The 23,417-nt window shown below is 32.9% G+C and overlaps 1 protein-coding gene across 1 annotated transcript; it reads left to right on the top strand.

The window, feature by feature from the left end:
- Positions 1-1,440: 1,440 nt before the first annotated feature.
- Positions 1,441-23,251, top strand: si:ch73-61d6.3 (occludin). The gene is made up of 8 exons (XM_067394537.1): positions 1,441-1,770; positions 4,848-5,630; positions 7,799-7,960; positions 12,947-13,098; positions 14,429-14,656; positions 21,375-21,546; positions 21,633-21,674; positions 21,793-23,251. The coding sequence occupies exons 2-8, from the start codon at positions 4,872-4,874 to the stop codon at positions 21,889-21,891; spliced, it is 1,614 nt and encodes a 537-aa protein (XP_067250638.1). The 5' UTR covers positions 1,441-1,770; positions 4,848-4,871; the 3' UTR covers positions 21,892-23,251.
- The last annotated feature ends 166 nt before the right edge of the window (positions 23,252-23,417 follow it).

Genomic DNA, 23,417 nt, shown 5'->3' with positions numbered 1-23,417 from the left:
TGTTAGGCTATTATATTCTTGCCTGGTTTTTATTCTTTTACAGATGTGAAAGTAAGTATGAGTTAAAGTGAAATTATGTCATTCTGACATTCAACTAAGTATGAAAAAAATGCCTAAACTAAGAGATCCACTTGTTCTTTTGTCCTTGGATGTCCATGCCATGGTGGAAAATTTTTGGATCTATCTATTTGGATCAAATTTACATCACAAGTTTGGCCAAATATAACTACTGTTACCAAATGTAGTAAATTCCTTGTAAATAACATTGTTTGCAGTTGTTAGTTTATATTTAAATAAACATTTATATATGTACAGCCCTTACATTTCGACATGTAGCCTAACAAAAATGGACAACAGATTATTATTGATTTTATAACAGATTATTATTTATTTCATAGGTTGTTGCACAAGAATACTTGCGCCATGTTGACTTCTCACCTCGTTTTATTCTCGTGCCATTCTTTGATTCTGCGCCAGAGGGCGCTATTTAACTTCTCAATACAAATGTTGCTCTTAAACGTCACCAACACTAGAAACTTTATTAGTTATAGCCTGATTATTTGTTAATTTACTACAATAATTAATTACAATATTTAAGGTATTTTTAGTGGAATTTGATTATTTTATAGCTTCTCTGAAATTGTTAACAAAAAGTCATTAACATGCTTAAAATGTTATGATTTTATTTTCAGATCCCGTTACTAATTAATCTACGCTCTGTTTGTAAATTGGTCTATTTTCATTATATATATATATATATATATATATATATATATATATATGTATATATATATATATAAACCTGATTATTTACATTATGACAAGGAAATTAAATTGACACCTGCGCATTAACTAAAGCTGTTTATTTCGACGTCATTCTATTAAAGTACACGCTGATATCTTAGTTTATATTTAACTTTTGAACTGTTGATAATATCACACTAGTTTCCATAATGTCTTCATAAATAATTAATTAAATCTATCCTTAATAGCATGATGTTTTTTTTTGTTTGTTTGTTTTTTTTTCTTGATGATGTTTTTGCCTTTCCCACAACAAATGATATCACTTCATTGAAGGTAGCTAGCATACAAACAAGTATAAAAATAAAGAAATGCCTGAAATATTTAATTTAATTAAAAAAAATAATAATTTTCACATTAGCGTTTATAACACCTACGTTACGTGGGAAAATAACAACACCTGCTCGCATCCAAGTAGTAGCCTAGAATTATCTACAAATCTTTGTTCACCTAATTGCGACAATATAAAACTAATCTAATTTAGATCAATTTTTGTTTTAAGTAGGCCTATCCACTATAATATGAGTTGGAAATGCCAACTTAATGACATGAATGACCCGCCCCCCCGCGGCCTTTGTCCAATGGGATTTAACCTGGTATGATCGTCTGTCACGTTCCAAGATTAGATCGAGTAAACTTGTTCTCAAGGAAGTTTATTTTCACAGCCGTTCATGCATTTCCACCCACATCTTTTTCAGAGGGGTCAGGACTGGTGAATCCAAACAATCAGACGTCTGATACAGAGAGACAAATAAAGATGTGTTTCACTGCATGCAGGCGCAGGTGGACCAGAGAGATTTAACCGACAGAGAGAGAGAGGAAAACTCTCAACACCTTTACTTTCGACTGCTGAATTTATTTTTTATGCTGTAGACGTCAACAGCAGCTAAGAACTGAATTTGAAGACGAAGAATAATAATCTTGGATGATAATAAATCTTCATTTCGTCAGAAGACAGATTCAAAAAAGGTAAACAATGATTTTTCTCTGTTTATTTTAGATTTTTATATATTTTAAATGTACCTAAAAATTAAATTTATCGTTTATATGTCAAAATATGATTATAAATATCTTTTTTTAGCTATTTATGAAAGTGTGTAGTATGTTATAAACATGCAGCAGTTTTACGACTAGAAGCAATAACAGATTTTGTGATCTTTGCTCCTACTTTTTTCCTTTTTTTAATGCAATATTAACAAACAGAACGAGTTGGTATATGCAAAAAAAATAAACAATATTTTTTTAAGAAAGATTATGGTTCAATAGTAAACAGAAGAAACATGTAAGTAACTAATATTCCTAAAAAATAGAGAAAAAATAAAAGAAAATCTTTGCTCCTACTTTTCATGTGTCTGGAGTTCATGCATTATTATCTGCTTCAAAAATACTATGGTGCTATTACGTTTGAACATTATATTATGGCAATACCATGCTTTTTTGGGACATTCCATGTTTCTTTTTGTTTTTGCCCCATTATACCATGGTGTTTTTACTTACATACCACAGTATCATCGTGCTTCAGTAAGACCATGTTTTTTGGCCATGTAATGTGGTAGTATTTTTTAAAATACCTTGTACTTCCATGTACATACCATTGTATTACGATCACTTTACCATGGCACTGCTACACTAGTTTTTATGTAAGACCACACAGTAAAGGGTTTCAGCCTAAAAATTAGTGAATCTCCTTTAAATCAACTTTTTTTTACCCTCTCACCTGTTGTTGGTCATTCAAAAGATTAATTAATTAATCATTAAATCAAACCTGTGCCGGATGGTAAATAAGAAAGGATTCTCTTGAGGACACCTGATCCTTATAACTGTATCTGCCTACGTAGGCACCCCCTCTCCAGAGCGGCCCAGACAGTGAAGCTCTTGTGTTTTTCTATCCAAACCTCTCTTTTTTTTTACCTCAGGCCTTTATTACCATGGTAACCATGCACAGACAGAGTGCAGCCTTGACTTTTTGCTATAACAAAGGAGAGAAGTTGGGGGAGGCTGGGTAGTAGGTGAAAACATAGTAACCAGTCAAATGAAATGGCTTATCTAGGCCTTTGCCAAGCTCTGAAAGTGTAGTATGCATTCTTCTGTTGTTGTGCTTTTGCACGCTACAGTAGATACTGAGACAGAAGACTTTTAAATAAAACAGTAATCAATGCTTTTCTTTTTTCCCTGATTAAATATTATAAAATCATGACATTACAATTTAAACCATAAGGCATAATAAATTTACAAAACACTTTCAAGGACTTTCATATCACATCTACAAATAATAAAAAAAAGATTTTTTTTCAGGAATTTGCAATTTGTTGTGTAATATTGAAAGTATTTGTGTACGAATATTTTTTTTTTTTTGAAAGCAAAATATCACAGTAGATCGTGCTGTCTATCTATGGTAACATTAAAGTACAACTAAAATTTGTCTGTAATCAACATATAACCTCGTAAGATTATTAGACATATTTTAAGTTTTTGATTTCGAGTCCTGTTTTGACTAGTTTTGCCCTGTTTGTGACTTCATCCCTAGAGCATGTGATCTAAAATTAAACAAACGGCATATTTGCCAGGAATTGAAATCTGTGCATTTCAAAGTCAGTGCTGGACAATGGTTGAGATTGAGTTTAACTCCCACGGTTGGGCCTGTAAACAGTGGCTTTGTGTGGACAGACTCTGATCCCTGGTGCCGATGTCTCCACGCTACTCTCTGTTGTTACCTCACACTGATAAACAGCACAGTTATTTTAGCACAGTGATTACACGCCTTGTGGTTTCGGGTAACGTCATTTTGGCCTGTCCATTAATTGATGTCACTGCTGACGTGCTGACCTAAGACATTTAAAAGGACAGTTCACCTATAAATGATCATTCTGTCATTATTTACTCACGCTCGTTTTGTTTCAAACCCGTATACTGTTACTTGTATAATTTTTTCCAGAGTACAAAAAAAGGAGAATTATTGTCGGTCAACCTTAAAAAAAAAAAAAAAATTATATATATATATATATATATATAGATAGATATATAGATATATATATATAGATATATATATATATATATATAGATATAGATATATATATATATATATATATATATATATATTATTGTATTTATGATTAAATATTAAGCATCACAACTAAAATAAATACATTTAAAAAAAAAATATATATATATAGATGGATGATGTGACACTGAAGACTGGAGTAATGATGCTGAAAATTCAGCTTTACAATCACAGGAAAAAATGACATTTTTAAGGGTTAGTTCACCCCAAAATGAAATTTCTGATATTTATTGCTCATTACTAGTGGTTCAACCTTAATGTTTCGAAGCGACGAGAATACTTTTTGTGCGCCAAAAAAACGAATTAACAATTTTTTTCAACAATATCTAGTGAGTGATGGACGTTTTCAAAACACATGAAGCTTCGAAGCTTTATGAATCTTTTGTTTCGAATCAGTGGTTCGGACCGATATAAAAACCGCCAAAGTCACGTGAACCATAGAAATTTCAAAACGTCTCAAAACACTTATGATGTAACAAAGCCTTGTTTACTGAAATCATGTGACTTTGGCAGTTTGATACATGCTCTGAACCACTGATTTGAAACAAAAGATTCGTAAAGCTTCATGAAGCAGTGTTTTGTGTGAAAAATATTTCACAGTATTAGCCTACAGTTTTTACTGTATTATTGGTTAAATAAATGCAGCCTTGGTGAGCATAAAAACATTAAAAAAATATTACCAACCCTAAACTTTAATATATGTGTGTGTAATGTCATATAATGTATGAAATAATAACACAAATAAATACAATTTGAGTTTTCAGTTAACTTTCAATTAATAATTACTTAAATTTCAATCTGTTCCTTACACAAAGCTGTTGTATGTCTTAGCCCAATTCAAACAATGCACTATATTCCAGTCTATGTTTATGGTATTTTTTACCTTAAAAAATATTTTTTAAAAATTAGCTTGTCTTAGACAGTAAATTAAGAAACTAATACTTTTAATTCTATTCATGTTTACACATTCAATTGCTTCTTTTAGCAGGTCATTGGTCATCATTAAGAGATGTTCGAGAAACAACCCTACGATAGTCCCCCGATGTACACTCCCCCTTCCAATGGCTTCGGACCTCCGGGGAGCTTCCAAGACCCACGGAGTGAATTTGATCCATACCCTCCACCTCCAGGATCCTACTATATTGGCGAGGAGGTACCACAGCATTTCTACAAGTGGTTCTCCCCTCCGGGAATTGTGAAGATTATGATGGGGACAGTTATAATCCTCTGTCTAGGAATCTTCGCCTGCGTGGCCTCGACTCTGGTTTGGGACATGCAGTACGGATTAGGTTACGGATCAGGATATTCAAGCTATCCTGGATATGGAAGTGGGTACGGAGTTGGCAGCGGGTATGGATACGGAAGCTACGGATACGGGGGAGGTGGATATGGTTACGGAGGCTACTACAATTCTTACCCGACCCCTTACTCGGCAAAGACCAGCATGATCGCCATCGCTGCCATAAACTTCATCATCGCTTTGGGATTCTTTGCAGCCAGCTTCTCCAAAACAAACACGTTCCGCAGCAGGAAGTTCTACCTGGCGGTGCTTGTTGTCTGTTCCATAATGGCAGTGATTCAGGGCATTATAAACATTGTGTACATTGTAGGAGTGAACCCTATGGCCCAAAGCTCCACCAGCTCATACTACAACCCCATGATTATGATGTGTCAGAACCTCTACGGCAGCAGTGTGACAGGAATGGGGGCCGGTTTTCCTGTCTATAACCAGTACTTGTACCACTACTGCTACGTGGACCCTCAGGAGGTACCATTTTAAAGTTACAGGATGTTTGGAAATGTCTTTATTTAATTTGTGTTTCCTTTATAGTCTACAATCAAAGGATTACAACAGACCATAATTTCCGCCTGCCCCTTAGTGTGTAAAATCCGAAAGGAAGTGCATTTACACCTACAGTTGAAGCCTGATCTAACCTTTACATTTTAGTTTGAAGTGTAATCTGTAGTACATGGTAAAAAATGTTTTTTCGAAGTTCAAAGTTTCAGTCTTTCTACTTAAAATATTCACGTTTAATTCAGTGTTACTTGCCGATTCTTTGTAATTAATTGTGAAATTTACTTGCAATTTGTGAAAATTGCTTCTACATTTTTTTTCCTTAGTGTATTTAGGTTGATTTAGTAATGTTGAATAGTATTTTTATCTTAAAGAGTTAGTTCACCCAAAAATTCTGGCATCATTTACTCACCCTCATGTCGTTCCAAACCCATAAGACTTTCATTCATCTTCAAAACACATAAGAAGATATTTTTAATGAAACCTGCCAGATTTTAAAGTGAATGTAAACAAAACTATGACAATTCAAAAAGTTCATAAAGACACTGTAAAATAAATCCATATGAATCTAGCTCTTTAATCCAAGTCTTCTGAAGAGACACGATTACTTTATATGATTAAAAGTTAAAGGGTTAGTTCACCCAAAAATGAAAATTCTGTCATTAATTGTTCCACACCCGTAAGACCTTCGTTAATCTTTTAATTAAGAATTAAGATATTTTTGATGAAATCCGATGGCTCAGTGAGGCCTGCATAGCCAGCAAGTTAATTAACACTTTCAGATGCCCAGAAAGCTGTTAAAGACGTGTTTAAATCAGTTCATTTGACTACAGTGATTCAACCTTAATGTTATAAAATGACGAGAATACATTTTGTGTGCCAAAAAAACAAAATAATGACTTTATTCAACAATATCTAGTGATGGGCGATTTCAAAACACTGCTTCATGGAGCTTTGAAGTTTTACAAATCTTTTGTTTCGAATCAGTGCCAAAGTCACGCCCCCCAGTGGTGAACCATTGAAATTTCAAAACACTTATGACATAACGAAGTCTCGTTTACTGAAATTACGTGACTTTGGCAGTTTGATACACGCTCCTAACCAATGATTCGAAACAAAAGATTCGTCAAGCTTCGAAGCTTCATGAAGCAGTGTTTTGAAATCGCTCATCACTAGATATTGTTGAATAAAGTCGTTATTTTGTTTTTTGGTGCACAAAATGTATTCTCGTTGTTTCATAACATTAAGGTTGAACCAGTGTAGTCACATGAACTGATTTAAATATGTCTTTAGTAGCTTTCTGGGCATTGAAAGTGTTAATTGTCTTGCTGGCAATGGAGGCCTCACTGAGTCATCGGATTTTATCAAAAATATCGTAATTTGTATTCAAAAGATGAACGAAGGTCTTACGGGTGTGGAACGACATGAAGGTGAGTAATTAATGACAGAATTTTCATTTTTGGGTGAACTAACCCTTTAATTTAGGTTTTTATTCACATATAAACATTAATCAACGCACATACATAAAGCACATCAAATATGGTCAACAGAAGCTCAAACGTGCTTGATTGATTACAAAATGAAAGTATAATATGTTCGGAATGACATTAGTGTGAGTAATTGATTACAACTTTTTTAATTTTGTGTGAACTATCCTTTAATGATACTACAAAATAGAATAGATAGAATTAATCAAATAAATAGATTTCTTTCTTAAAACAATTAATTTAGTTGTCATCACTTAAAGCACAGGTTAACTTTTTTTTAGTGTATTTTCAAAGTATAACCATAAGGAAAGTAGTCTTTCCTCAGAACAACTTTGTTTGAGAACAATTACACCTCAAATAAATAAAATGTACATTTCAATGCAAAAATTCATCCAAATGCTTTGAAAAATATGAATTAGGCTTCCATCGTGAGTTCATTACTGTAAACACATTTTCTGTTCCTTTTTGCAAGGTAAGAAACAAAATAGTTAATTGAAGCATCAGAATAATTGATAATATTATGTACCCAGAATTATTAATTAACCCAGAATGATTATTAAGATAATAACGGTAGTATTCTAAATTATTTTTGCTTAGTATGATAAATAATTTCTCTATTCATTGGACTTAAGAATACAATTTTGTTTTTCCAAGGCAGTTGCAATGGTTTGTGGGTTCATGGTTGTGGTGGCACTGGCTGTGGCAGCCTTCTTCTCCTATAGGACCAGAAGTAAAATCTGGCGCTATGGGAAGCCAAACATCTACTGGGATCGACCACTGATGGGAGGAACTGAGGGCAGAGATGTGGAGGATTGGGTAAGTTTCCTTATCACCACTTATTTGTCTAGATTGAGACGTGCTGCATGGAAGAAGAAACACATGGTCACTAATTAAATGGCACACCCAGATCAAAGTGGCATGAAGTGTCTTGCCTAAGCTGATGAAAATGAAAGGTCAGTGTTAGGCTTATTGCTAGTCTCTAAAGCAAACAGCATCCAAATATTTTGCAAGGAAAAAACCCATACAATTTAAATGCACAAGCTATAGGCTCCCTGTGACCATAGGACACATAGGACGAGCTGTTTAATTCTGCTAAATAGTTTGTGATAGTCAATCAAGACCTTTTGTTTAGGTAAACTGGGAGCGGTTTGAAGGTGTATTGAAGCCTTTAATAGTTTCAGTGGCCTGTGCGACACTGGTGATAATTCAGTCACAAGGTTGAATGAATTGCTGATACAGTCTGTTTGTTAACGGCCAGCCTAGTTTCGCTGTGATTGATCATTAACCAAACTGAGAAAGTCGAGTGGCTTTTAACTTCTTGGGACTGTGAACTGTTAAACTTTTGTAATATCTAGATGGTTAGGAAGTGTGCTTGAATTAGGATTCCTTTTCAGTTCAATGAATAAATAGAATGTTGACGTATACACATATTTATTAGAAGTATTTTTAATGGCTGATACTGATGGAGATACTTAAAGAGTGGCAGTTTCAAATTAAAAATATATTTCGTTTAAACCTTGAAATGCCAAAATACATTACAAAACTTAAGAGTAGCAGGAACATACATTTATGATCTTAAAATACATTTTGGGTAAATGCAAAAAAAAATAAAAAATACATAAATAAACAAATATATATATATATATATATATATATATATATATATATATATATATATATATATATATATATATATATATATATATATATATATATATATTAGTTTGTATAAATATATTTAGATTTAAAACACATTTATAAAAATATTTAAAATGGATGAAAAATAATAGGTTGAAAATAGCTAAGAATTATCAGAAATAGATTTATTTATGTACATCTATTCATCAATATTTTTTGCCATTTTGAAAAAATATTTAAAAATATATCTGAATATATATATATATATATATATATATATATATATTTTTTTTTTTTTTTTTTTTGACATGGATTTCTGAAATTAGATGAATACTTGTGTACATAGGATGTATATAAGAAAATGGCTGTCAGTAAATTCTGTAACTGACAAAACTGTTCATCAGCTGTGTGAGGATTGTTATTATCTAATGTAGATTATTAAAAAAAAAAAAAAAAAAAAAGCTAAATATATCATCCTAGCCAGTATAGTACCATATGTTTGCATTGCATCTATGGTTTTATTTGTGTTACAGAACAGTGTGTTTCAGTGATACAGTACATTTGTGCTGTGTAAGAGAACATGAGTCACGATGTGTGTGTATCACACATTAACAGTGCATTCCTCATTGTGACTCATTTAAAAAAGAGGAGCAATTCAAGCAATTTACCAAGCAATTCAAGCAATAAAAGTTATTCAAAAAACAGGCTTTTTTTAACTTTAATTTAATTGTCATCAAATAAAGTTTGATTACTATGAGAGGCTCATTGTAGCGAAGAAAAATAACAGATGAGATCTCTTTAATATCTTAAAGGGTTGGTTCACCCAAAAATGAAAATTCTGTCATTACTTACTCACCCTCATGTCGTTCCAAACCCGTAAGACCTTTGTTCATCTTTGGAACACAAATTAAGATATTTTTGATGAAATCCGAGAGGTATATGACTCGTCCATAGACAGCAATCCAAGCAACACTTTCAAGGTCCAGAAAGGTACTAAAGACATCATTAAAATAGTCCATGTGACTGCAGTGGTTCAACCTTAATGTTATCAAGCGACGAGAATACTTTTTGTGTGCAAGAACAAAACAAAAATAACTTTATTCAACAATATCTTCTCTTCTGTGTCATATGTTGTTTACATCCAGCGCTTCCAGGTTCTATGTCAGAACGCAGACTCATTATTGGCCGGCTCCTGCGTCAGTATCACAGGCGTGCTGCTCACATGTGCAGCTTTGGCCAATACTGAGCCAGCATTCAGATGTAAACATGTAAGCCTTTACTGTACTTACTGCGGCAACTGCGTAAGGATAATGACAGGGAAGAGAAGAGATTGTTGAATAAAGTCGTTAGTGTTGTTTTGTTTTTGTGCACAAAAAGTATTCTCGTCGCTTCATAAAATTAAGGTTGAACCACTGCAGACACGTCAACTGTTTTAATGAGGTAGTCTTTGCTACCTTTCTGGTAGATTATTATGCTGTTTTGATTTGATCAAAAATAACTTAATTTGTCTTCCCAAGATGAACACAAGGTCTTACGGGTGTAGAACGACATGAGGGTGAGTAATTAATGACTGAATTTTCATTTTTGGGTGAACTAACCCTTTAAAGAGGACCTTTTATGTTTTTTTACATTCAGTGTGTGATGTTGCTGTTTGATCATGAAAAATGTCTGCAAAGTTACAAAGTCACTCCAAAGAGAGTTAATCTCTATACCAGTAAACACTCTTTCTGAACTCCCTGAAACGCCTCCATTGTAGTCTTCATTGTTCGTCTGCGAATTACAATATTCCTTATTTAAATAATTCCCACCTAAGGCTTACGCAGATTATGTTGTGTTAGTAGTGTGTTGAAACTCGTGGTTATGATGAAAATGGTAAGAGGCGTGACTTTTCCAATCAGAGAACAATACGCTTTTTGGGAGGAGGGGATTTATAGAGACAGGAGCTAAACAGGGCTGCATTTACCAAAAGCATTGTAAGCCTAAATAGACCACAGAACCATTGCCACCAATGATCTGTACGATAAACTTGGCTCACAATGCTTTTGAGAAACGCAGCCCAGAGCGTTTACAGACAGACTGGGAAAAGAGAGGTGCTGCAACAATATAAAATATAACATTCAAGCATGAAAACCTATTCTAGTAGAGCCCGAAAACAAAATCAAGACTTTGTGAAAGGGTGTAATGTGGTCTCTTTAACTGTGCTCACTGCTCAGATTTACAGAGATACCAAAGTCTGCAATAATATGAATTCAAACATTTTTCATCACATTTTTCCAAAACCATCAATAATTCTAAAGCTCTTTACTCTTAATGCATGTTAAAATTGCCTCATTTGTTTCTATTTTTACTTAGAAATGTCTGAGACAAAGTTGCCATGCTATAACTGAAAATCCTAAGCTTTAAATGAGCAACTTCAAAGCAATAAATCTTTGGTCCAGTCCACAGGTTATTTATGAACCTGTACCTGGTAGTAGAGGCTCCGCGGGGTGCGGTTTGATTTTGGATTAAGTCCATTAGAAACATAATTACTACCATCATGAGACTGGTCTGTCTCTGCCCTGGTGCTTTCAGTAAATCTATGAGCTCTGACAGCGTTCCACACACTCCCTTTGAATACCTTACTCTTAGTGCCTTTCTATCTCTCCTTCACTTTTTTCTGGTGCAAAAGGAGGTCACGAGCATGAAACGACCCTCTTTTCTGTGTTCTCAAGCATTCTTTCCCTGCTTATGTAGCGTGATCACGGATCAGTGCTGGCAGTGGCTCATGCAGGGAAAGCATTGTTGGAATTCCTGGATGACTTGGGCTCTTCTACACAGTGGCTTTTCCCTTTCTCCCCAGCTGCAGGGAAACGCTCCTCCACCCTCTTTCCTGCTGCGTCCTCCCTTCGAACACACACACACATAACTTCACACACAAGCTCTCCGGAAAAAAACAAACAATCCCTCCGACACGCACACCTGCTTTCATTGTTTTAGCAGTGTACTGCTTTGGATAGTTTTCCCTTATATCCACATGGCCAATCCTTTTTTCACCTTATAAATACTAAGATATAAATACTAAGATATAAATTTTAATTAGGAAGTTTTTTGACACTCATATATTGTACCAGAAGTCATAACTGCTGGCATTGTGTGTTTGTCACAAAACTTACATACCGAGAACATCCTCTGAAATCAAACTCCAACAGGAAGAGCCAGAGCACTTTTTGCTTCTTATTCTCTACGGATTTTCCTGTACGCTAAACAATGGATCCAAAATGGTTTCTGTGTTTGTATAATGTTCTGCACAGAATGCAGTTTTAAAAGTATGCATTCAATGCAGATTTATGATGTTAATTTTAATAATTTAGTTTTTTAACTTTTAAGTGACCAAACAGATTTTTAACAGTTTCAGATCATTTTATTTTGCATATTTACAAAATGTTTTTCTTTTTTCTTTTTTTGAAACAAATGAATAGTTTTATGCAGCAAAGATGCATTAAATTGATCAAAAGTGAAAGCAAAGATGTATAATGTATAATGTGTAATGTTCTTTTGAGCTTTCTATTCATCAAAGAATCCTAAAACTGCATCACAGTTTCCACAAAAATATTAAGCAGTACAACTGTTTTCAACATTTAGAATAATATGAAATGATTCTTGAGCAGCAAATCAGCATATTAGAATGATTTCTGAAGGATCATGTGACTGAAGGCTGGAGTAATGATGCTGAAAATTCTGCTTTGCCATCAAAAGAATAAATTGCATTTTAAAATATATTAAAATACAAAACAGTTATTTTAAATTGTAAAGATATTTCACAATATTACAGTTTTTACTGGTGAGCGTCTTTCAAAAACAATCAAAATTTTTCCGACCCTGAACTTTTAAATGGCCACAGATTGTTGAGAGACAAAGCATGTGTAGCCTTATAAGATTATTACACATTTATATCTTGCGTACTTGCCTTCTCATTTGAAACTTTGGATAAGGGCATCTGCTAAATGACCATGTATGTAGAAATATTCCTGTAATCTTAAATAATCTTAATGTTGAAAAACACTGTGATCTTTTGCCTGTAATTATCTGAAAAATGTTGCTTCCTGATTTTACGCACGTCAGACTCTTTGTTCAGATATGTATCGAAGTTTGCAGACTTTGTACTAAACAGGAAGTTTCTTTCAGGTCAACCATGTACAGGATGGACAGAGCGTGCAGGAGGCGTCCATGGTGTTTTCAGAGAAGATGGCTCCTGTTCTGGCTTCTGCCCCCAGTGTCGGCTCCATCCCTCCAAAAATTGGCAGTGTCTTTAGCTCTGATACCCACAATATTGTCAGGTGAGTAAGTAAGTGATCTGGCCCTGGCCTAGCTGGAGACTTCAATGCTGAGCTCCATGTAAACAGGCAATATTGCATGTCCCTGCTAAGGAAATGTTGGAGCTTACTTTATTGCTTAAAGTCAATTGAAATTGCATTCCAGTTTTCCATACACTACTGATCAAAATTTGGGGTTGGAAAGGTTTTGCAAGAAATATGTTTTTGAAAGAGCAAGGCTTCATTTACTGTATTAGATATGAAATACAGTAAAAACTGTAGTATTATTAGTGTTTTCTATTTATAATATATTTTAAAATGTAATTTATTCCTGTGATGCAAAGCTGAATTTTCAGCATCATTACTCCAGTCTTCAGTGTCACATGATCCTCAAGAATTCATTCTAACATTTTTATTATTAGCAATGTTGTAAACAGTTTCTTTACTGTCGTCTTTGATCAATTTAACGTATCCTTCCTTTGTGAATAAAAGTATTGATTTCTTAAAAAATCTTAAAGACCCCAAGCTTTAGAACGATAGTGTACAGTTGCTTCTGATTCAAACTGTTCTGTGGCGTTTTTTTTTTTTTTAGACTTTTTTGTGACCTTTGCAAGATGAAGTTAGATCAGCAGTGCTATTGTGCTTTCATTAGTTTTCTGGGCCATTAGGCTGGCTAATGGTTTCGGCCATTAGTTTTATGAAGTCAGGTTAGATTACACCAGATATGATGTGTCTTGGCCTGAGATCAAACTTGCTGCATTTTTTAATCAGATGTTCTTTCATTATAATTTGTTTTTAAATTAAGTCTCTCCCTCGATGTCTGCCTCTCTTTCTCTGTGCGGCTGTGTATAAATGAATGAATTCATGTCAATTTTTTTTATAGACAGGCAATGTTTCTGTAAAAGATGACTGGCTCTTCATTTCATTTCTTTTAATAGTCTGCAAAGTTATTTGAAAACAAAACAAAAAAACATCACAATGAGGTACAATAAAAAAGCTGTTTTGCTAAATACTGGTTTGGCTTTACTTGTGAGGGCCAAATTTTCAAAAATTTCCTCACAAACACCAATTTATGAGGGCATTGAAGTATTCCTCACTATTAATTATGCTTTTAAATTGAGAAAATAATATTTTGCTACTATATTGCCAACAGGTTTCTGTTCATGCTTTATTTAAAAACAGGGTATTAAAGCGTAAATGTGACCCTGGACCACAAAACCAGTCACAAGTCACATGGGTATATTTGTAGCAATAGCCAATAATACATTGTATGGGTCAAAATTATCGATTTTTCTTTTATGGCAAAAATGATTAGGATAATGATTTCTTTTCTCGTTTCTCTGTTCGGATGCAGTAGTAACAGTTACCCGGAGCGTTCTCTCAGCCGCCCATCTCACTCTACATCCCCGTCTGGAGAACTGAGCTCCAGCCCCTCCGACCAGACGGACACCATCCGCAAACCGTCCGCCTCCAGGGGCAAGAGACGCAGGAGGAACCCTGAACTGGACGAGTCCCAGTATGAAACTGAGTACACAACGGGAGGAGAGACCGCCAACGATTTTGATGAGGATCTGTGGGCACGGTGAGGATTTTTTGTAGTCTCGGTGTTAGTAACGCATTCCTTAAAAATGTATCGGTAAATGCTGAGATTAACATCAACTAAGATTACTAAATGTAGATGTAGAAAATATTTTCATTGTTAGTTCATGTTAACTTGTGTAGTTAACTACGGTTAATAAATAAAAACCTTTTTGTAAAGTGTTATCCAATATAAAATACTTGTATCCACTGCATTATGGCTAATTCTAGCCAGATTTTCTGGTACAAATGAAGAATATAGGGTTGAAGATTACTCAGAGTAATTTAATGGAATTTCAGCAAATGGTGATATTTCATATTAGCAACATTTCTACCAATGGTGGTATTTCACTAACAAAATTTTAGTGAATGGATTTATGTCACATTAGCCAAATTCCTGAAAATAGTGGAATTTTACAAAAAAAAAAGTTTTGGTAAATGGTGGTATTTCACATTAGTGGAATTTCAGTGAATGGTGGAATTTTACAAAAGTGAAATTTTGGCGAATAGTGGTATTTCACATTAGCTAAATTTCTTTAAATGTTGATATTTAATTTGATTTTATTTGATATTTCAGCCATTGGAATTTTACTAAAGCAAGATTTCAGTGAATGGTGGAATTTAAAAAAAGCTAAATTTCATTAAATAGTAATATTTCACATTAGCGAAACTTTGGCGATTGGTAGTATTTTACATTAGCATAACAGTAAATGGTGGTATTTTACATTAGCATAACAGTAAATGGTGGTATTTTACATTAGCATAACAGTAAATGGTAGTATTTTACATTAGCATAACAGTAAATGGTGGTATTTTACATTAGCAAAACAGTAAATGGTAGTATTTTACATTAGCAAAATTTCGGCGAATGGTAGTATTTTACATTAGCGTAACAGTAAATGGTAGTATTTTACATTAGCATAACAGTAAATGGTGGTATTTTACATTAGCATAACAGTAAATGGTAGTATTTTACATTAGCATAACAGTAAATGGTGGCATTTTACATTAGCATAACAGTAAATGGTGGTATTTTACATTAGCATAACAGTAAATGGTAGTATTTTACATTAGCATAACAGTAAATGGTGGTATTTTACATTAGCAAAACAGTAAATGGTAGTATTTTACATTAGCGTAGCAGTAAATGGTAGTATTTTACATTAGCGTAACAGTAAATGGTGGTATTTTACATTAGCGTAACAGTAAATGGTGGTATTTTACATTAGCGTGACAGTAAATGGTAGTATTTTACATTAGCAAAATTTCGGCGAATGGTAGTATTTTACATTAGCGTAACAGTAAATGGTAGTATTTTACATTAGCGTAACAGTAAATGGTAGTATTTTACATTAGCATAACAGTAAATGGTGGTATTTTACATTAGCATAACAGTAAATGGTAGTATTTTACATTAGCAAAACAGTAAATGGTAGTATTTTACATTAGCAAAATTTCGGCGAATGGTAGTATTTTACATTAGCGTAACAGTAAATGGTAGTATTTTACATAGGCGTAACAGTAAATGGTAGTATTTTACATTAGCATAACAGTAAATGGTGGTATTTTACATTAGCATAACAGTAAATGGTAGTATTTTACATTAGCATAACAGTAAATGGTGGTATTTTACATTAGCAAAACAGTAAATGGTAGTATTTTACATTAGCGTAACAGTAAATGGTAGTATTTTACATTAGCGTAACAGTAAATGGTGGTATTTTACATTAGCGTAACAGTAAATGGTGGTATTTTACATTAGCGTGACAGTAAATGGTAGTATTTTACATTAGCGTAACAGTAAATGGTAGTATTTTACATTAGCGTAACAGTAAATGGTAGTATTTTACATTAGCGTAACAGTAAATGGTAGTATTTTACATTAGCGTAACAGTAAATGGTAGTATTTTACATTAGCGTGACAGTAAATGGTCGTATTTTACATTAGCGAAATTTTGCCAAATTGTAGTATTTTACATTAGAATAACAGTAAATGATAGTATTTTACATTAGCGAAATTTCGGTGAATGGTAGTATTTAAATTAGCATAACAGTAAATGGTCGTATTTTACTTTGGCGAAATTTTGCCGAATTGTAGTATTTTACATTAGCATAACAGTAAATGGTAGTATTTTACATTAGCATAACAGTAAATGGTAGTATTTTACATTAGCGAAATTTCGGTGAATGGTAGTATTTAAATAAGCATAACAGTAAATGGTAGTATTTTACATTAGCGTAACAGTAAATGGTAGTATTTTACATTAGCGTAACAGTAAATGGTGGTATTTTACATTAGCGTAACAGTAAATGGTAGTATTTTACATTAGCGTAACAGTAAATGGTAGTATTTTACATTAGCGTAACAGTAAATGGTAGTATATTACATTAGCGTAACAGTAAATGGTAGTATTTTACATTAGCATAACAGTAAATGGTGGTATTTTACATTAGTGTAACAGTAAATGGTAGTATTTTGAATTAGCGTAACAGTGGTAGTATTTTACATGGTAGTATTTTACATTAGCGTAACAGTAAATGGTAGTATTTTACATTAGCATAACAGTAAATGGTGGTATTTTACATTAGTGTAACAGTAAATGGTGGTATTTTACATTAGTGTAACAGTAAATGGTAGTATTTTACATTAGCGTAACAGTAAATGGTCGTATTTTACATTAGCAAAATTTCAGCGAATGGTAGTATTTTACATTAGCGTAACAGTAAATGGTAGTATTTTACATAAGCGTAACAGTAAATGGTAGTATTTTACATTAGCATAACAGTAAATGGTGGTATTTTACATTAGCATAACAGTAAATGGTAGTATTTTACATTAGCATAACAGTAAATGGTGGTATTTTACATTAGCAAAACAGTAAATGGTAGTATTTTACATTAGCGTAACAGTAAATGGTAGTATTTTACATTAGCGTAACAGTAAATGGTGGTATTTTACATTAGCGTAACAGTAAATGGTGGTATTTTACATTAGCGTGACAGTAAATGGTAGTATTTTACATTAGCGTGACAGTAAATGGTAGTATTTTACATTAGCGTGACAGTACATGGTAGTATTTTACATTAGCGTAACAGTAAATGGTAGTATTTTACATTAGCGTGACAGTAAATGGTCGTATTTTACATTAGCGAAATTTTGCCGAATTGTAGTATTTTACATTAGCATAACAGTAAATGATAGTATTTTACATTAGCGAAATTTCGGTGAATGGTAGTATTTAAATTAGCATAACAGTAAATGGTCGTATTTTACTTTGGCGAAATTTTGCCGAATTGTAGTATTTTACATTAGCATAACAGTAAATGATAGTATTTTACATTAGCGTAACAGTAAATGGTAGTATTTTACATTAGCGTAACAGTAAATGGTAGTATTTTACATTAGCGTAACAGTAAATGGTAGTATTTTACATTAGCATAACAGTAAATGGTGGTATTTTACATTAGTGTAACAGTAAATGGTAGTATTTTGAATTAGCGTAACAGTGGTAGTATTTTACATGGTAGTATTTTACATTAGCGTAACAGTAAATGGTAGTATTTTACATTAGCATAACCGTAAATGGTGGTATTTTACATTAGTGTAACAGTAAATGGTAGTATTTAAATTAGCATAACAGTAAATGGTGGTATTTTACATTAGTGTAACAGTAAATGGTGGTATTTTACATTAGTGTAACAGTAAATGGTAGTATTTTACATTAGCGTAACAGTAAATGGTCGTATTTTACATTAGCAAAATTTCGGCGAATGGTAGTATTTTACATTAGCGTAACAGTAAATGGTAGTATTTTACATAAGCGTAACAGTAAATGGTAGTATTTTACATTAGCATAACAGTAAATGGTGGTATTTTACATTAGCATAACAGTAAATGGTAGTATTTTACATTAGCATAACAGTAAATGGTGGTATTTTACATTAGCAAAACAGTAAATGGTAGTATTTTACATAAGCGTAACAGTAAATGGTAGTATTTTACATTAGCGTAACAGTAAATGGTGGTATTTTACATTAGCGTAACAGTAAATGGTGGTATTTTACATTAGCGTGACAGTAAATGGTAGTATTTTACATTAGCGTGACAGTAAATGGTAGTATTTTACATTAGCGTGACAGTACATGGTAGTATTTTACATTAGCGTAACAGTAAATGGTAGTATTTTACATTAGCGTGACAGTAAATGGTCGTATTTTACATTAGCGAAATTTTGCCGAATTGTAGTATTTTACATTAGCATAACAGTAAATGATAGTATTTTACATTAGCGAAATTTCGGTGAATGGTAGTATTTAAATTAGCATAACAGTAAATGGTCGTATTTTACTTTGGCGAAATTTTGCCGAATTGTAGTATTTTACATTAGCATAACAGTAAATGATAGTATTTTACATTAGCGAAATTTCGGTGAATGGTAGTATTTAAATTAGCATAACAGTAAATGGTAGTATTTTACATTAGCATAACAGTAAATGGTAGTATTTTACATTAGCATAACAGTAAATGGTAGTATTTTACATTAGCGAAATTTCGGTGAATGGTAGTATTTAAATAAGCATAACAGTAAATTGTAGTATTTTACATTAGCGTAACAGTAAATGGTAGTATTTAAATTAGCATAACAGTAAATGGTCGTATTTTACATTAGCGAAATTTCGGTGAATGGTAGTATTTAAATTAGCATAACAGTAAATGGTAGTACTTTACATTAGCATAACAGTAAATGGTAGTATTTTACATTAGCATAACAGTAAATGGTAGTATTTTACATTAGCGAAATTTCGGTGAATGGTAGTATTTAAATAAGCATAACAGTAAATTGTAGTATTTTACATTAGCGTAACAGTAAATGGTAGTATTTTACATTAGCGTAACAGTAAATGGTGGTATTTTACATTAGCGTAACAGTAAATGGTAGTATTTTACATTAGCGTAACAATAAATGGTAGTATTTTACATTAGCGTAACAGTAAATGGTAGTATTTTACATTAGCGTAACAGTAAATGGTAGTATTTTACATTAGCATAACAGTAAATGGTGGTATTTTACATTAGTGTAACAGTAAATGGTAGTATTTTGAATTAGCGTAACAGTGGTAGTATTTTACATGGTAGTATTTTACATTAGCGTAACAGTAAATGGTAGTATTTTACATTAGCATAACAGTAAATGGTGGTATTTTACATTAGTGTAACAGTAAATGGTAGTATTTTACATTAGCGTAACAGTAAATGGTCGTATTTTACATTAGCGAAATTTTGCAGAATTGTAGTATTTTACATTAGCATAACAGTAAATGGTAGTATTTTACATTAGCGAAATTTCGGTAAATGGTGGTATTTTACATTAGCGTAACAGTAAATGGTAGTATTTTACATTAGCGTAACAGTAAATGGTAGTATTTTACATTAGCGTAACAGTAAATGGTACTATTTAAATTAGCATAACAGTAAATGGTCGTATTTTACATTAGCGAAATTTTGCAGAATTGTAGTATTTTACATTAGCATAACAGTAAATGGTAGTATTTTACATTAGCGAAATTTCGGTAAATGGTGGTATTTTACATTAGCGTAACAGTAAATGGTAGTATTTTACATTAGCGTAACAGTAAATGGTAGTATTTTACATTAGCATAACAGTAAATGGTAGTATTTTACATTAGCATAACAGTAAATGGTAGTATTTTACATTAGCAAAATTTCGGCGAATAGTAGTATTTTACATTAGCATAACAGTAAATGGTAGTATTTTACATTAGCATAACAGTAAATGGTGGTATTTTACATAAGTGTAACAGTAAATGGTAGTATTTTACATTAGCGTAACAGTAAATGGTCGTATTTTACATTAGCGAAATTTTGCCGAATTGTAGTATTTTACATTAGCATAACAGTAAATGGTAGTATTTTACATTAGCGTAACAGTAAATGGTAGTATTTTACATTATCGAAATTTCGGTGAATGGTAGTATTTTACGTTAGCATAACAGTAAATGGTGGTATTTTACATTAGCATAACAGTAAATGGTAGTATTTTACATTAGCATAACAGTAAATGGTGGCATAACAGTAAATACTACTGTAAATACTACATTAGCATAACAGTAAATACTACCATGTGGTGGTATTTTACATTAGCAAAACAGTAAATGGTAGTATTTTACATTAGCGTAACAGTAAATGGTAGTATTTTACATTAGCGTAACAGTAAATGGTGGTATTTTACATTAGCGTGACAGTAAATGGTAGTATTTTACATTAGCATAACAGTAAATGGTAGTATTTTACATTAGCGTAACAGTAAATGGTGGTATTTTACATTAGCGTAACAGTAAATGGTAGTATTTTACATTAGCATAACAGTAAATGGTAGTATTTTACATTAGCGTAACAGTAAATGGTAGTATTTTACATTAGCACCTTTACTCAGTTAATGTTGGGTGTTTTCCTGTGGTGTGGCAAATAAAAGGCTGTCAGTTCAAACCCCACAACAGTTAATCCATTAAATACCATCATTGTTGCTTTGATCAAAAAGCTCAACTCTAGGTGTTTATTAAATAACTACCAAATGACTATTGTTCCCTTTTATCTTGCATTAAAGCTGAATATACATTCTCCATAAGTGGCAGCAAGTATCACAACATCCATGTTCCTGTGTACTTCCATGTTAACTGCCTTCTGTTTCATTCCCAATCAGTCTGTATCCAGAGATCACTTCTGATTCCCAGCGACACGAGTATAAGAAAGAGTTTGACTCGGACCTCAGGTCCTATAAGGAACTGTGTGCTGAAATGGATGACATCAACGATCAGATAAACAAGCTCAGCAGAGAGCTGGACACACTTGATGAGGGAACGTCCAAGTACCAGGTGAGTGACTGAAACATTTTGAATGAAAAGTTCACCTCCCTGTTGTTCAAATACATGACTTTCTTGTTTTTTATCTCGCGTTATAGGCTGTAGCAGAAGAATATAATCGCCTGAAAGACCTAAAACGGGTGAGTCGTGATTATAAAACTAAAGAATGACTAAACATCTGACTCACGTCCATAGTAATAGATGCTCTGCTTTTTGATGTTAATATGAGGATCTCTTTCCCTTATTCTCTCTGCTTAGATGCCAGATTATCAAAACAAGAAGCACCAGTGCCGCAAACTACGCCACAAGCTTTTCCATATTAAACGAATGGTTAAGATCTATGACCGCGGTCAGTAATGAGCTCCGTTAAACCACCACACCTGCACTCCTTGTTCAACATTTTTGCATTTAACTAATCATGGTCAGCCATGACGAAGCCTTCAAATGACTGAGTGACCAAAGTTGCCCAAATCCTAAACTGCTGTAACATTGGCTTCACCCGGTGCTTATGATTAACCTGAGCCCTGAAGATGGTTGCCTTGGAAACGAGGACCAGGGATTCCAAAACCGGTCCTTTCAAAGTCTTTCCATTACCTGGAACATGTTCTTTCACTGGAAACGTCTGCTTTACTCAGAGTCAGTGACTACATATAGCCTGTAAAATGCCATAAAGCATTAAAATGTTGTCATTCTGTTGTTTTTGTGTGATTTGGGTGTGGTTGTGAGTTCTAACCTCAAGGTCAGCTGATTACAGCGGTGCATGTGTTTGTTGGAGAAAATGTACTTTGGACAATCCTCTACGACTGAATAATTTGCAGCTGCATTGACATCTATGCAGTCAGTTTCCTTGCGTATGACTGTAAATGAGTTGTGTGTTTATTGTGTATGCCAGTAATTGTCAAGGTGTAACTGTGGGTCACTGATTGTTTTCATGTCAGAAACCATAAGAGTCCTCATTTCCGAGCTGCCAGAACAGTTCCCAATAACAACTGAGAGATTTAAACTTGTACACCATTACAAAATATTCTCTTTTCATTTTTTTAAGCAACTTACTGCCTCAGTGAAAGAAGAAAATAATAATTGAAATTTTAAATCACAAAGAGAAACTGAAATTTTATATTCAGTTGTGAGTTAAAAAAAAAAAAAAATGGTGCAAGTGGTGCACCATGCAAATATGCAAATGTATGCAAATATGCAAGAATTATGTTCATGTAGTTCTAGATGTTTATGTTGCAATTGATTCACTTGGAAATATTGTGATCTTCACACTATTTGAAACAATAATAGCTGCTTATTTCTAACTAATCAACTATCTATGCAAGATTAAATACTGAAGCTCCATTTGTTTTGTTATGTTGTTATGGACATCAAATAAGATTTACCCTTTTGTACGAAAACTGGATGAGATTTTTTGTTTTTCTCATGTGCATAACAGCATTTATGTTCATCTACATATTTGTTGTCCTTTCTATTTTCAATAAAGTTTTGTATTTTAAGTTTTTTTTTTCTGTTTTTGAAAGTATAGCCAGGTTATTTATAGAGTAAAGTTATGTTTTCATTTATTAATGCAGAACAATATGAAAATATGCAATAAAATGCATCGACAGCAAAGCAGAAATGTGAAGGTTACAATTTAAGGTACAGTAGCAATATAATATATATCATCCTGATGTAAAAACTGTAAAATTAATTGAATATCAGTGTCACATATAAGATTATGTATGTATTTATTATTTTAAATAAAGTTTATTTTTCAGGACAGTAGGGTTTAAGAGATGCTAGACAACAGCGCCATCTGCTGGATGTCTTTTAAATAACAAGGCAAGAGAAGTCACTGAAGCGCTAGTTCGGTAATGTTACGGAAACATACGAGGAGTCCTTCG

The sequence above is a fragment of the Chanodichthys erythropterus genome, chromosome 9 (genome assembly GCF_024489055.1).
Source record: "Chanodichthys erythropterus isolate Z2021 chromosome 9, ASM2448905v1, whole genome shotgun sequence".
NCBI lineage: Eukaryota > Metazoa > Chordata > Actinopteri > Cypriniformes > Xenocyprididae > Chanodichthys > Chanodichthys erythropterus.
Note: the sequence above shows the minus strand (reverse complement) of the source record. Positions and strands in the feature narration are given on the sequence as shown.

Excerpts from the sequence above, each read along its gene's own strand:
- si:ch73-61d6.3 (XM_067394537.1), top strand. The coding sequence starts at position 4,872 with ATGTTCGAGAAACAACCCTACGATAGTCCCCCGATGTACACTCCCCCT. Across the intron at positions 5,631-7,798 it reads GCTACGTGGACCCTCAGGAG|GCAGTTGCAATGGTTTGTGG; the intron begins GTACCATTTTAA and ends TGTTTTTCCAAG. Across the intron at positions 14,657-21,374 it reads GATGAGGATCTGTGGGCACG|TCTGTATCCAGAGATCACTT; the intron begins GTGAGGATTTTT and ends ATTCCCAATCAG.